The 12,954-nt window shown below is 46.7% G+C and overlaps 1 protein-coding gene across 1 annotated transcript in view; it reads left to right on the top strand.

Moving 5' to 3' along the window:
• Positions 1-11,928, top strand: part of LOC125428878 (zinc finger protein 420-like) — a 30,728-nt gene extending 18,800 nt beyond the window's left edge. Inside the window, 1 exon segment of the mRNA XM_048489585.1 lies at positions 9,997-11,928. Within this exon segment, the coding sequence (XP_048345542.1) occupies positions 9,997-11,653 (1,657 nt within the window). The 3' untranslated portion in view covers positions 11,654-11,928.
• The last annotated feature ends 1,026 nt before the right edge of the window (positions 11,929-12,954 follow it).

The following is a 12,954-nucleotide window of genomic DNA, read 5'->3' as shown; positions in this document are numbered from 1 at the left end:
GGGAGAACAAACACGTGTGAACAGGAGGAGGAGGATCTGCTGCCCAGAGGGAGGCTTCCATGGCGGGCGGGCGGGCTCCTGGTGCTTCAATCGCTGTGTCCCTTGCATCACTGCCTTTCTGCATTGGCTTCCTGCCGTTTGCGTGCTGCCTGGAGAAGAAGAGATTGAATGGCTTGAAATAACTGGCTCCTTTTAAAATAATTTGGGGGTCTTTTTTTTTGTGCTTGATGCATTCCTGTTGCACCGTTTGGTTTTTCGCCTGTTGGTGGATCGGGGTGTGTGTGTGTGTGTGTGTGTGTGTGCGTGTCCTCGGGGCCTAGTGAGGTCAAAAGGCTACCGTTGGGGTTTTTTGTATTGGTAGGGCCGTGTGTGTGAGTGTTAGTGTTAGTTTGCAGTGCAGGTGTAACCCCCATGCCCAGAATGGGTTGGCCCAGAATGGGTTGACCCAGTAAGGGGTGGAGACTCGGAGCAGCAGAGAGGCTGCAAGAGCTCTTTTGCAGAAGAACAAGGCTACCAGACTCGGACCTTGATTTCTATAAGCCCTTAACACCTTGTTAAGGTAATTTCAATATTGTTGGGAACTACTGGGAAGGTAGTTGTTGTTTTTGCTGTGTTGTAAATGTTGGAGTTTATTGTTTCAGGGTTTTCTTTTGTGGTTGTAATGGGTGAGAGTTCTCCTGGAGACCTTCATCATGTTGCAACCTGTTCATCAAGCCCTTGGGGTCTTCAGGAGCCAACACACTTGCAAAGAAGGATTTGGACTTGGCAATATCAGTAGACTGTAAATAGAAGGACTTGAAATGCAACCTGAACAGGACCTTGAATTGTAACGTTAAATGTTGATGTTTTACAAGTGTTAATTGTAAAGAAAAGTAAACCATTTTGTTGTTTAAATTTGGTTCTTTGCAACTCATTCCAGGTTCTGCCCCACAGAACCCACAGAAGGAGGTTACACAGGCCACACAGATGGTTAGTTAGTTTGGGCCAGGAGAAGAATGAGTAACGGAAAGGTTGCAGCGAGGCCCTGAGGTATGTTATGTATTTGTGAGTGTGTTTTCTGACCGCTGTTCCAGGGTTTTTTCTTTGGGTTTTTTCTTTGGGTTTTTTTCCTCTGGATTTCAGGGGCTTGGGTGGAGTGACTCTTTCAGGTTTTTGTGTTGATTCTTACCCTCCACCTCCTTCCCTTAATTTTCTGCCTGTTATGTTGAGATGTTGTGGTAGACAGAGCCCTGGTTCCCTGTTTGTCCTTTATTTGTTTGGGTGAGGGGTTGTGTTCATTGTCTGTTGACAGGGACCTAGGTATATATTTTTATGGGGAGGGGTTCGGGGGTGGGGCCACACCGCCACTCACCCCTAGGGCATGGCCACACCTCCCCAAGCCCCGCTCCGGCCTAGCGCTATAAAGCAGCTCTCCAAGGCCAGAGACGACAGACTCCCCCGCCCTGCAGCTGGCAGTTCCTTCTGCCCTCCCCCCTGGGCAGAGGCACAGAGGGAAAATGGAGCCTGGTGCAAAATCTGAGTTTTGCATTCCCCCCCCCCCCCAGCTGCTGTGATGCTGGAACCCACCCCCAAACAGCATCACTTTCAATGGTGTTTAAACTAGAGAGCCCAAATTCTCCTTTTAAATCCACCTTAAAGGGAGAATCTGGGCTCCCCAGTTAAACAACATTGAAAGTGATGCTGTTTTGGGGTGGATTATCCCCCACCCTGAAACAGCATCACTTTCAATGTGGCATAGTGGTTAAGAGCAGGTGCATTCTAATCTGGAGGAACTGGGTTTGTTTCCCTGCTCTGCCGCTTGAGTTGTGGAGGTTTATCTGGGGAATTCAGATTAGCCTGTGCACTCCCATACAGGCCAGCTGGGTGACCTTGGGCTAGTCACAGCTTTTCGAAGCTCTCTCAGCCCCACCTTTGTGTTTGTTGTGTTTGTTGTGAGGTGTTTGTTGTGAGGGGGGAGGGGCAAGGAGTGTTCTACATAAAAACGTCTCGCGCGTATAAAACATTTTTTGTACGTTTTCCTCAGTATGCCAGTGTGTTCAATCCACTTCCAACAGTTCTTTGAGGCTTCTAATGGGTATATCTGAAATTAAAGTTACACAGATACATATATACTGAAATCAAAATTATGCCTATTCATCTATCTTTCTTGCACCAGTGCATGTCATCTATCTTTCCTGCACCAGTCCATTTCTCCATTAATCTTTTATTTTTATTACTCACTGGCTCTCTGTTAAGAGTTGCCCGCTCCCATCTCTGCCTTCCGTTTGTCTTTCGCTGACTCATAGACCAAGCTACATTTAAGACAGACTTAATTGAAACCGCCTGTGCAGCTGTCGTCGATCTTACAGATGACATGCGAAATCCAGCACTTTGTTAAGACCTATTCTATCTGTCTGGAATTTAAAGATATATCTATTTTCCATTTGTAACCATTTTTTCTCCACATTGCCAACAGAAAATTCCTCTTGCAAATGGTATATTACACAAAAACGTAGGTCCATTTCGCTGTGTTGTAGTTCCTGGAAATGCTCCACCAAGGGAGCTTCCAGCTTGCCAGTTCTGATACAACTGCGATGCTCTGCCACCCGGGTCTTAATCTGGCGTAACGTCTTCCCAATGTAGAGTTTGGGGCAAGGACAAACAATCGCATATATACATCTCCGTGTGTCACACGACGTATATGAATTCAATCGCCATCGCAAATTTAATCCAGGTATGTCAATTGTTGCAGTTGATAGGGAACATTGGCACTCTGCATATTTGTTACAGGGAAAATGTCCAGACTGTGTCTGAACCGGTAAGCGTTTATCCGGGAAGTCTGCCCTGACCACTGTTTGTCTTAGATTTCGTGTTCGGCGTAGACCTATTAGTGGGGGTAAATCACATCCAGGCAAATCTCTAACCACGTGCCAATTCCTTAGTATGCTGTTCCTTATCACTTCAGACATAGGGGCTGATGGGTATTGCAGTTCATGAACATCTGGAGAGCCGCAGGTTGCAGACGCCTGTTCTAGAGTAGCACCACCGGCACGGGTAATTGCACAGGGCAGGGATCTGCTGCTCATGCTGCCCCTCCTCCAGCTGTTGTGGAGCCTTCCCAGCAGCACCAGCAGGAGGAGCTGACATTGGCTTTGTTCGGCATCGGGTTGCATTGGTTTGTCGTTCTGGATGGGTTTCTGGTTTGGTTCTGTTGGGCTTGTGCTGGTTCTTGGGGTGGGAGGCGTTGATCTGTGGTGGTTACTCAATGGCATGCCTCTTCTTTCCCCCTGAAGAAAAAAGGCTGGTTTATCTGCATTGGAAACAGCGCGGGCCTGGGAAAATCTTTTGCTGCAATTGCTTTAGCGGGTGATCTTTGGGGGCCACGGGGGTTGGGGTTTTTTTAAAGGTAAATTTGCAGCACAGCTGCTGGTGAATCTCAAAAGCACTCCTACGTTTGATGAATTTTGAGAAGGGGGTTCAATTTTGTGAGCATCCAGTTTGAGGTATCTATGCTGCCTTTCTCCTCTGCGGGAACAAAAAGCAGCTGACATTCTCCTCTCCTCCTCTTGCAGAAATCCAATGAGACAGTGGCAGAGTGTGGATTCAAGCCTAGGTCTCCTTGATTCTAGTATGACATAGCAACAATCACTCCATGGAAGCTCTACCAGGTCAGGGAAGTGGTTAAGCCCCGGTGTGTTTCCATAGGGTGAATATTTTCCATCCTCACATCTCTGCTGATGACCCTTTTCTGGCTTCTCATGAAAATACCTTTGCTTCCCTTGCAAATAACGGAAGGATGTCACAGGGCTACTCTGTGCCCAGATGTTCTGGTTCAATTGCTTTTAGCACTCCCAAGTCACATCATCAACCTGAAGCAGGTGGCCAGTTTTGGAACACCTGACTTCCTTGTTGGATGAGTTATGTCATTCACCATCAACGATAGGTTGTAGTGCCAAAAAAGGAGCAGCAGTGACGTAGGAGGTTAAAAGCTCTTGTATCTAATCTGGAGGAATGGGGTTTGATTCCCAGCTCTGCTGCCTGAGCTGTGGAGGCTTATCTGGGGAATTCAGATTAGCCTGTACACTCCCACACACACCAGCTGGGTGACCTTGGGCTAGTCACAGCTTCTCGGAGCTCTCTCAGCCCCTCCTACCTCACAGGGTGTTTGTTGTGAGGGGGGAAGGGCAAGGAGATTGTAAGCCCCTTTGAGTCTCCTGCAGGAGAGAAAGGGGGGATATAAATCCAAACTCTTCTTCTTCTTCTTGGTTGTGGGTGTGGTGTGGTGATTGTGACTCGTCCCATGTTTTGAATCTTTCCATATTTGTCATGGCTTTTGGGGAGCACCTTATTACTCCTGTATTCTGTGTTGTACACTCATTCCTTTTAGTTCTTTGGTACAAGCCAGCGATGGCGAACCTATGGCACGGGTGCCAGAGGTGGCACTAAGAGCTCTCTCTGTGGGCACGCATGCACAGAGTTCATCACATGGGGGCGTAAAATCACACACACCCCACACACACCCCTAACCTGGCCTGGGCATGATCCTTTACCCAGGAGTAAGCTCGGTTGCTGGCAATGGTGCTTGCTTCTGAGTAAACCCTCCTAGGGTCATGATGCACCTATTCGAAGCATTCCACGATTGCTTCACCAAGCTTACTCCCGAGTTACATGCGCCTCGGAGTCAACTGTTTTCTCTAAACTAAAACCTCAGTATTCAGGTTAAATTGCCGTGTTGGCACTTTGCGATAAATAAGTGAGTTTTGGGCTGCAATTTGGGCACTCGGCCTCGAAAAGGTTCGCCATCACTGGTATAAGCCTTCAGCTCAGTGACAAAATGTTTTTAGGGAAGCCAGTATAAAGGCTTTTGTGTCGTAGCTGTGAGGCAACTTTTGGGCTGAGCCTGAAAAGGAGAGAGATAATTGAAACGGCAAAGGTTTTTTTAAAATTCACATGCATATAAAATTGTCTTTTGCGGTGACAAACACACAATTAAACCTTCTCTTCTACATTCCTGACTACTTCAATCTTTTTACTTCTTTTGTGTCTTGCAGAGAACTACATTTCCCAGAAGACCTTGCAACCACAAGCGAGGTTAACTCCGCTGATTGTCAGTGTCCAGGGGGGTGGTTTTTCCTCAAGGTGGAGAAGGACAAGTATGGACTTCCATGGGGCTTATCTTCCTTCTAGTTTGCCCCGACTGGAGGGAGAATTTAACTTGTGTACATCTGCAGGAAAGGTGAGCGTAGGATTTTCTCAACTGCTCTTGGGTGAGGGAGAGAAACAATGTGTTAACCATGTGGAAGGAGAAGAGGTGGCTGGTGGAAACACAGAGAGGGTTCCCTGGTATAATCTGCACATTGTGTGGGTGTGGGGTGCTTGTGTCTTGAATGTGTTCCAGTTTGTATTTATTGGAGACTTCCAGTATCTCATAAAAGACACAGGGTAGAAGAAACAAATGCAGTTTTCCTTGCCATGGATTTGATATAATCCATTCTTTTAATCTGTTGACTGGCCGATGGGATTCTTATTTCTTTCTTAGATGCTTAGGGACAGGAATCAGTGATGAACTGGGCCATATTTCCTCTTTCAGAGTTTCACAGTATCCTATGAGGAGGTAGCTGTGTTCTTCATGGAGGAGGAATGGGCTCTGCTGGATCCAGGCCAAAGAAAACTCTACTGGGAAGTTATGAAGGAAAACTCTGAGACCTTGGACTCTCTGGGTTAGTATCTTTTCCCTTTTATCGTGAGCACTGCAGAGAAAGGTGGGAGTGATATTTTCCTTTGGACGTTTTGTATTTCAGGAGAGACTTTCCTTTGCTATAGAGGAAGGAATAGAACTTCTGCATCTGGGAATGTTACAGCACTCAAAACTGAAAGTGCGAAATAGTTGCAGACTGTTCTACATATCAGAGTGGTGTACATCATCCTGCTTGGCCTCCTTGCCATGGACAGGAACCTGTGCTACCAGCAGGCAAGTGCGTGGCCGGGTCTGACCCCGCAGGGCAAAGTGGGCGGCAAGCACAAGCATGGTCAGATCACGGTCCAATTGGTCAAAGCAGGCTACAGGCAAGGCGTAGTCAGGTCATAGTCCAATAGGTCAAGGAGAACCAAGGAGCAGGCTAGGAATCAACAAAGAACAAGGTACACAGCGGCAACAGGTAACACACTTGTTGCACCCAGGCAGAAACAAGCTCACAGCATGGCTTATATAGAGAGCCTTGTTCAGGCTCTCTATATAAGAGATTCTGACTGGGATTCTGCGAGGAAGAGATTCTGGCTGGGATTCTGTGATGAGTTAGTCCTCATCAGATGCAGAGACTTCTAATCTCCCATACCTTGCTGCCAAATGAGCACTTTCTGTGCTTCTGCAGTAGCAGCCTCTGCTTCTGCCTCCTATGCACAGCTGGCTCATCACTGGGTTCCTCCACCTGTATGTCATCAGACAGGGAAGGACTGGGTGTTGGCTCTGCTACCTGGTCTTCCCTCAGAGTACTCTGTGTCCTGGTAAATACCCAAGGGGCTGGCTCATGACAGAACCCTCCTGCCTTCCTTCCTTCTCTTGGACAAACAGAACAGAGCTTCCACTGATTCAGCTGAAATCTCTGAAAAGTTGACTACTATTTTTTTTGTTAGAACGCAAGAGAAGCCCAGTTGGGTCAGTCTAGTTGTCCATCTAGACCAGTGTCCTCTTTCACACAATAGCCAGTCAGCTGCCCTGGAGAGCTGGAAAAAAAATACCAGAGAGGCCAAGGCCTTCTTTTGATGCTGCTTCCAGGCACTGTTATTCCTGGGTTGGCCACCTCTAAATGTGGCAGTTTTCTTCACTTCTATGTGGTTGGTAGCCATTTGTTTATTTTCTGAAAGCCTGACCAGCTTTCTCTGCTAGTTAGCCCAGTATAGGTTTGTGCTTTCATACTTTCTGATTATTTCTGCCTGCCACAAATAGGCAAGTGTTATTTTACTGCACCCAGAAGAGGAAATTGTATTATTTCTACCTCGTATTTGGCTCCAAAGACAACCAAAAGCAGCTTACGTTGATCTCTTCTCCTTCATTTTATGCTCACAACATAGATCTGTCTAAGAGGTGTGATTGGCCCAAAGTCACCCAGGAATTACCCAGAGAACAGTCTTGGGTATTCAAAGGTGTCAGTGGCACTGGGCGATTGGCCCTTTGGAGGGTAAGATATTTATAGGGCAGTGGTGGCGAACCTATGGCACAGGTGCCAGAGGTGGCACTCAGAGCCCTCTCTGTGGGCACGCGTGCACAGAGTTCATCATGTGGGAGGGCAGAAAATCACACACACACACACATCTAGGCTGGCCTGGGCCGCTGGGCACAACGTGTAGGTAACCCTGTTAAGTGCTCTTAAACCCCACTGATTTTCATGGGAAGAACTAAAGCGCAATCCTTTACCTGGGAGTAAGCTCGGTTGCTGGCAATGGGCTTGCTTCTAAACCCTCCTAGGGTCGTGATTCACCCATTCGAAGCGTTGCATGGTTGCTTCAAAGCAAAGCCACCGACTACCACCAAGCTTACTCCCAAGTAATGCGCGCCTTGGAGCCAGCCATTTTTTCCAAACTAAAACCTCAATATTCAGGTTAAATTGCCGTGTTGGCACTTTGGGATAAATAAGTGGGTTTTGGGTTGCAGTTTGGGCACTCGATCTCGAAAAGGTTCACCATCACTGTTATAGGGTGAAGAACCACCTCGGGGGAGGGGTGTCAGGATGGATTGTTTGAGAAACAACAGAATGCATTGTAAGGTAGTCAGGAGAAGTTAGTTACAGAAGGCAGCATTTGAGTTAAGATAATCAGGGGAGGCAATGACATCAGGAGTCTTCTTGTGACTCGAAATGAGTATCCATTCAGCAGGGCTATTGTATCATGTTGAGGACACATTCTTCTTTAGCAGTAAAGCTGAAAATGTGCTGTTAACAGCAAGCAAACTGAGAGCATGAAAACAGAAAAAAGGGGGAAAATCCTAGGAAGTTCCTTATAGGTAGATTTGCCGATTGCCAGAGAATGGGCTCCCCGTGTCTCCAACGCCAGCATCACCCTTTAGGTTGGCACACGTGCAGGAATACCTCTGAATAAGCATTCCCCCTTTCCTCTTAGTAGCGCTTGTATCCTCAGCTTTCTGTGTCTTCTTCTTACTGCCTGCCCACCCACCCACTAACCAACCTACCTTTCTTTTAATGTCTTCATCTTCAGCTATCTTTAATTTACAATTATTTTATACTTTACCATTCACTGTAATGGGGGGCCTAAAGCAGCTTATCTAATTTTCTTCTCTTGTCATTTCATCCTCACAACAACCCTGTTAATTGGCCCAATGTCACTCAGTAAAGTTCAATGGCAGTTTTGGGATTCGAAGCCGGGTCTCCCAGGTCCTAGTGTGAACTATAAACACCAACACGCTGCCTTTTGTGATGTGGCTGTATTTGAACAGGAGCAAGTGGCCAGTCCTGGATGAGTCCTGCAAGTCATATAATATCATCGTGCCTGCCCCCAATTGCTGCTGGCCTTTGCCCAGATGAGTGGGTCCTGAAAGGCCAAAGCCACCCTAGAAGGGTCCTGCCCCCTCCCCTGCCGGTGACATAAACCAGGACTGGATGGCTGACAAATTGTGTAGTTCCCTAGCAATGACCACAGAGAACATTTGGTTCTTAAAGCTACATTTTTTATTTTTTTATTTGATTTTTCCAAAAACCTGATTCATTTCCTGGAAATATCTGTCCATGGCTCCAGATTTAAGTCTGTCCACCTTCCCCTATTTTTTAAAAAACTATTTTTAAAAAAAACTGTTTTTCTCCATTCTCTCTCTATGGCCGTTTCCGCACGGAGGCAGAAGCGGCTAGGTCGGCGCATTTCGCACCGACCCGACGACGCTGGGACCGTCTGCACGGACGGTCCTGGAAAGAGCCGGGCAGCCGGCGCCACACAGCGCCGGCGCCCGGCATGTCCCCGGGCCTCCGGCGCGTCGCCGAGGCCTGGGGACACGCCCCCCTGGCCCTGCGCGCCTGCTCCAGCGGCGCAGGGCAGGGGGGCATGTCCCCGGGCCTCAGCGACGCGCCGGAGGCCCGGGGACAAGGTAAGTGCCGGGTGTGAGGAGGGTGGGGGAGGCGTCTCGAAGCTGCTGCCATTCGCTCGGCAGCGGCTTCGAGGCGGCGTTTCCCCAAAAAGAGCGCTTCCGAGCGCTCTGGGGAAACGCCGGCTTCGCGGTGCGAGGGCGGCGCGAGGGCGGCGCGGCTGCGCCCCCTGTGCGAATGGCGGCCTGGGGACGGCGTTTTTGCCGTCCCCAGGCCGCCATATTCCGCCCGTGCGGAAACGGCCTATGTATTTTTATTCATTTATTTTACCTTATGTATAGTTGTCCTTTCTCACTATGGCTCAAGGTGGATTTCAAAGAGTGATTCATTAGAGTCGATGTATGGGCCATTCAGTAAACAATGCAACAGCATTAGGGCTCTAGATATCCACTAACTTGCTTCTTTAGCAGTAAACGTGGGCACAGCGTAACTCCAAAACTCTTAAATGAGTCAGATGAACGCCATCAAAACAGGAGCACAACATTCTACATTAACACCACTGAACACATCAATCTTAAGAGCCACTCTCTGCAACACTTTGGTCATACTTTTCCAAGACATGCAGTAGTTTGATATTGTTGAGGTTTTCACAGGCCCTGCTTCTCACGGTAGAAAATGCTATTCACTTTTGACTGTTTCTGGTAACTGGTATTTGTACCTTATAATTCTTCTTTGATTTCTGTCTTTCGTTTGCAGTTGCAGAAATGATGCAGAGAGTGCCGGAGAGGGAATCAAGAAGGGTGGTTTTGGAAGAAGATAGTGGTTTGCAGGTAAAAGTGAATTCTAGGAATCAAGTAGTGCCAAAGCAAGAGTGCAGGGAAAAAAAGGAAGCAAAAAAGAAGCATAGCCAAAAAATGGCTGGAAGTCAGACCAAAAATGTCCTTTGGATCTCAGCCCAAAGTACACAAACTACACATCAGTGGATTCCCACAGGGGAGAAGGCATATAAATGTGTGGAGTGTGGAAAGAGCTTCTCAAGGAATCATGCTCTAACAGAACATCAGAAGGTTCACACAGGGGAGAAGACATATCAGTGCTTTCAGTGTGGAAAGTGTTTCTTGAACCGTAGTAACCTCACTGTACATCAAAAGGTTCACACAGGGGAGAAGCTATATAAGTGCTTGGAGTGTGGAAAGTGCTTCTCTAATAATAGTAACCTATCTGCACATCAAAGGCTTCACAGAGGGGAGAAGCCATATAAATGCTTGCAGTGTGGAAAGTGCTTCCCTCAGAACAGATGCCTAACTAAACATCAGAAGGTTCACACAAGGGAGAAACCATATAAATGCTTGGAGTGTGGAAAGTGCTTCTCTCGGAATTATAGCCTAACAAAACATCAGAGGGTTCACACAGGGGAGAAGCCGTATATGTGCTTGGAATGTGGAAAGAGCTTTTCACATAATGGCAACCTAATGGAACATCAGAGGGTTCACACAGGGGAGAAGCCATATCAGTGCTTGGAGTGTGGAAAGTGCTTTTCTTGCCATAGTAACCTCACTGCACATAAAAGGGCTCATGCAGCGGAGAAGCAATACAAATGCTTGCAGTGTGGAAAGAGCTTCTCTCGGAAGAGTACACTAATTACACATCAGTTGAGTCACACAGGGGAGAAGCCATATAAATGCTTCGATTGTGGAAAGTGCTTCTCTCAGAATTATATCCTAACTGCACATCAAAAGGTTCATACAGGGGAGAAACCATATAAATGCCTGGAGTGTGGAAAGTGCTTCTCTATGAATGCCAACCTAGCTAGACATCAAAAATGTCACACAGGGGAGAAGCCATATAAATGCTTGGAATGTGGAAAGCTCTTCTCTTGCAGTATGAATCTCACTGTACATCAAAAGGTTCACACAGGAGAGAAGCCATATAAATGCTTGGAATGTGGAAAGTGCTTTTCTGCGAATGGCACCCTAGCTGCACATCAAAGGGTTCACACAGGGGAGAAGCCATATCAATGCTTGGAGTGTGGAAAGTCCTTCTCTTACAATCATCATCTCATTGTACATCAAAGGGTTCATACAGGAGAAAAGCCATATGAGTGCTTGGAGTGTGGAAAGTGCTTTTCTACGAATGAACACCTAAGTAGGCATCGGAAGGTTCACACAGGGGAGAAGCCATATAAGTGCTTGGAGTGTGGAAAGTGCTTTTCTGCGAATGAATCCCTAAGGGGGCATCAGAAGGTTCATACAGGGGAGAAGCCATATCAATGCTTGGAGTGTGGAAAGTTCTTCTCTTACAGTAATCATCTCATTGTACATCAAAGGATTCATACAGGAGAAAAACCATATAAGTGCTTGGAGTGTGGAAAGAGCTTCTCTAACAGTAGTGCCCTCGCTTCACATCTACGGATTCACACAGGGGAGAAGTCGTATAAATGCTTGCAGTGTGGAAAGTGCTTCTCTGAGAATAGATATCTATCTCAACATCAGAGGGTTCACACAGGGGAGAAGCCATATCAGTGCTTTGAGTGTGGAAAGAGCTTCTCTCGAAATAACATCCTAACTGCACATCAAAAGGTTCACACAGGAGAAGCTATATAAACAAGCTTGAGCAATACCGAAAAAAAATTGGATTCAGCTTGATTTGGCTGTAAAATTGTTGTTATAGTCGAATCAGCTGAATCCCTGATTCGGTATGCCCGAATTTAGATGGATCTATTGAAATATTTGATTTCATTTGCATTTTTTGTATTTTTTTTCTAGTTTTTGCCTGCAGGGATACAGTGTTTAAGCTATTGGCACCAACATTTCTGGGTAACTTCAGGAGACTCTCCTGGTGGAACCACCCAGAATTGGCAAAGTCTGGTTCAGGGAGTACAAAGTTATGGACTCCCAAAGGGGGTGCCCCCATTCCCCATTGTTTCCAATGGGATCTAATTGGAGATGGGGTCTACCCATTTGAGGGTCTATAACTTTGGACCCCCTTAACCGAACTTCACCAAACCAGGGTTGTGTTATCAGGAGAGTCTCCTGAAGATACCTTGAAAGTTTGGTGCTTCTGCCTTGAAAAATGTGCACCCTACAGACACCCCCAGAAATTCCCCATTGGCTACAATGGAGCCACGTCAGATCAGAGTATCTGCCAGGCTCTTCAGCAAGTTCTATGGTGGGAAAAAGTAATTGTTTTTCCCACCATAGACTTCAATGGGGTTTGCTGTTATGCCCAGCTTTATACCTGGTTTGAGAATCTAACTGTCAGCAAATTCAGCAGTAGTTATCTATTGTTTTAAGCTGTCAGGGGCCTGTTTTGTGATCTCTTATGTTTCTGTTGGATTTGAATTGATATTAATAATGGGAGTTCCAAACTGCGTCCTTTACGCAGCCCTGTGTTTAGAACTGGGGCAAAACACCCTGGAACATAAAGCTTGGCTTAGAGCCTTTAGATTTTGGCTCCGCCTTCACTACCTGCCATCCGAACGCTCCCTTGTCTCATTGACACTACAGGACACGCAGGCTAACCCCTGGTTTTCTCTAATCGAGAGAAAGATTATTTCCATCGGCCTGCCTATTGAAACACTCTACCTAATGTCCTATTCAGAAGCATACAATAGGCTCAGAGATCGGCTTTTAGATCTAGAATTTGCAAATTTGCATCTAGCAGCCAAACGAACCTGCTCTCCAACACAACTCCTAATTCCATTTGAGCAGAGACGTATGGCCTATTACCTCCATACCTTAACAAACCCACGCGCAAGGAGAGCCCTTACCATTGCGCGTTTTAACGTTATGCCCTCTGCCCTATTAAAGGGTAGGTTCAGCAATTTAGATAAATCTGCAAGGTTATGCAGTTGCAAACTTAATGTGGTTGAAACCTTAACTCACCAACTCTTGCACTGCACCAGATTTGATAACATCAGATCTAAATATACCAACCTACACTTTTT

The sequence above is a fragment of the Sphaerodactylus townsendi genome, linkage group LG03, assembly GCF_021028975.2.
Source record: "Sphaerodactylus townsendi isolate TG3544 linkage group LG03, MPM_Stown_v2.3, whole genome shotgun sequence".
In the NCBI taxonomy this organism is placed as follows: domain Eukaryota; kingdom Metazoa; phylum Chordata; class Lepidosauria; order Squamata; family Sphaerodactylidae; genus Sphaerodactylus; species Sphaerodactylus townsendi.
This window is presented reverse-complemented; position numbering and strand designations above follow the sequence as displayed.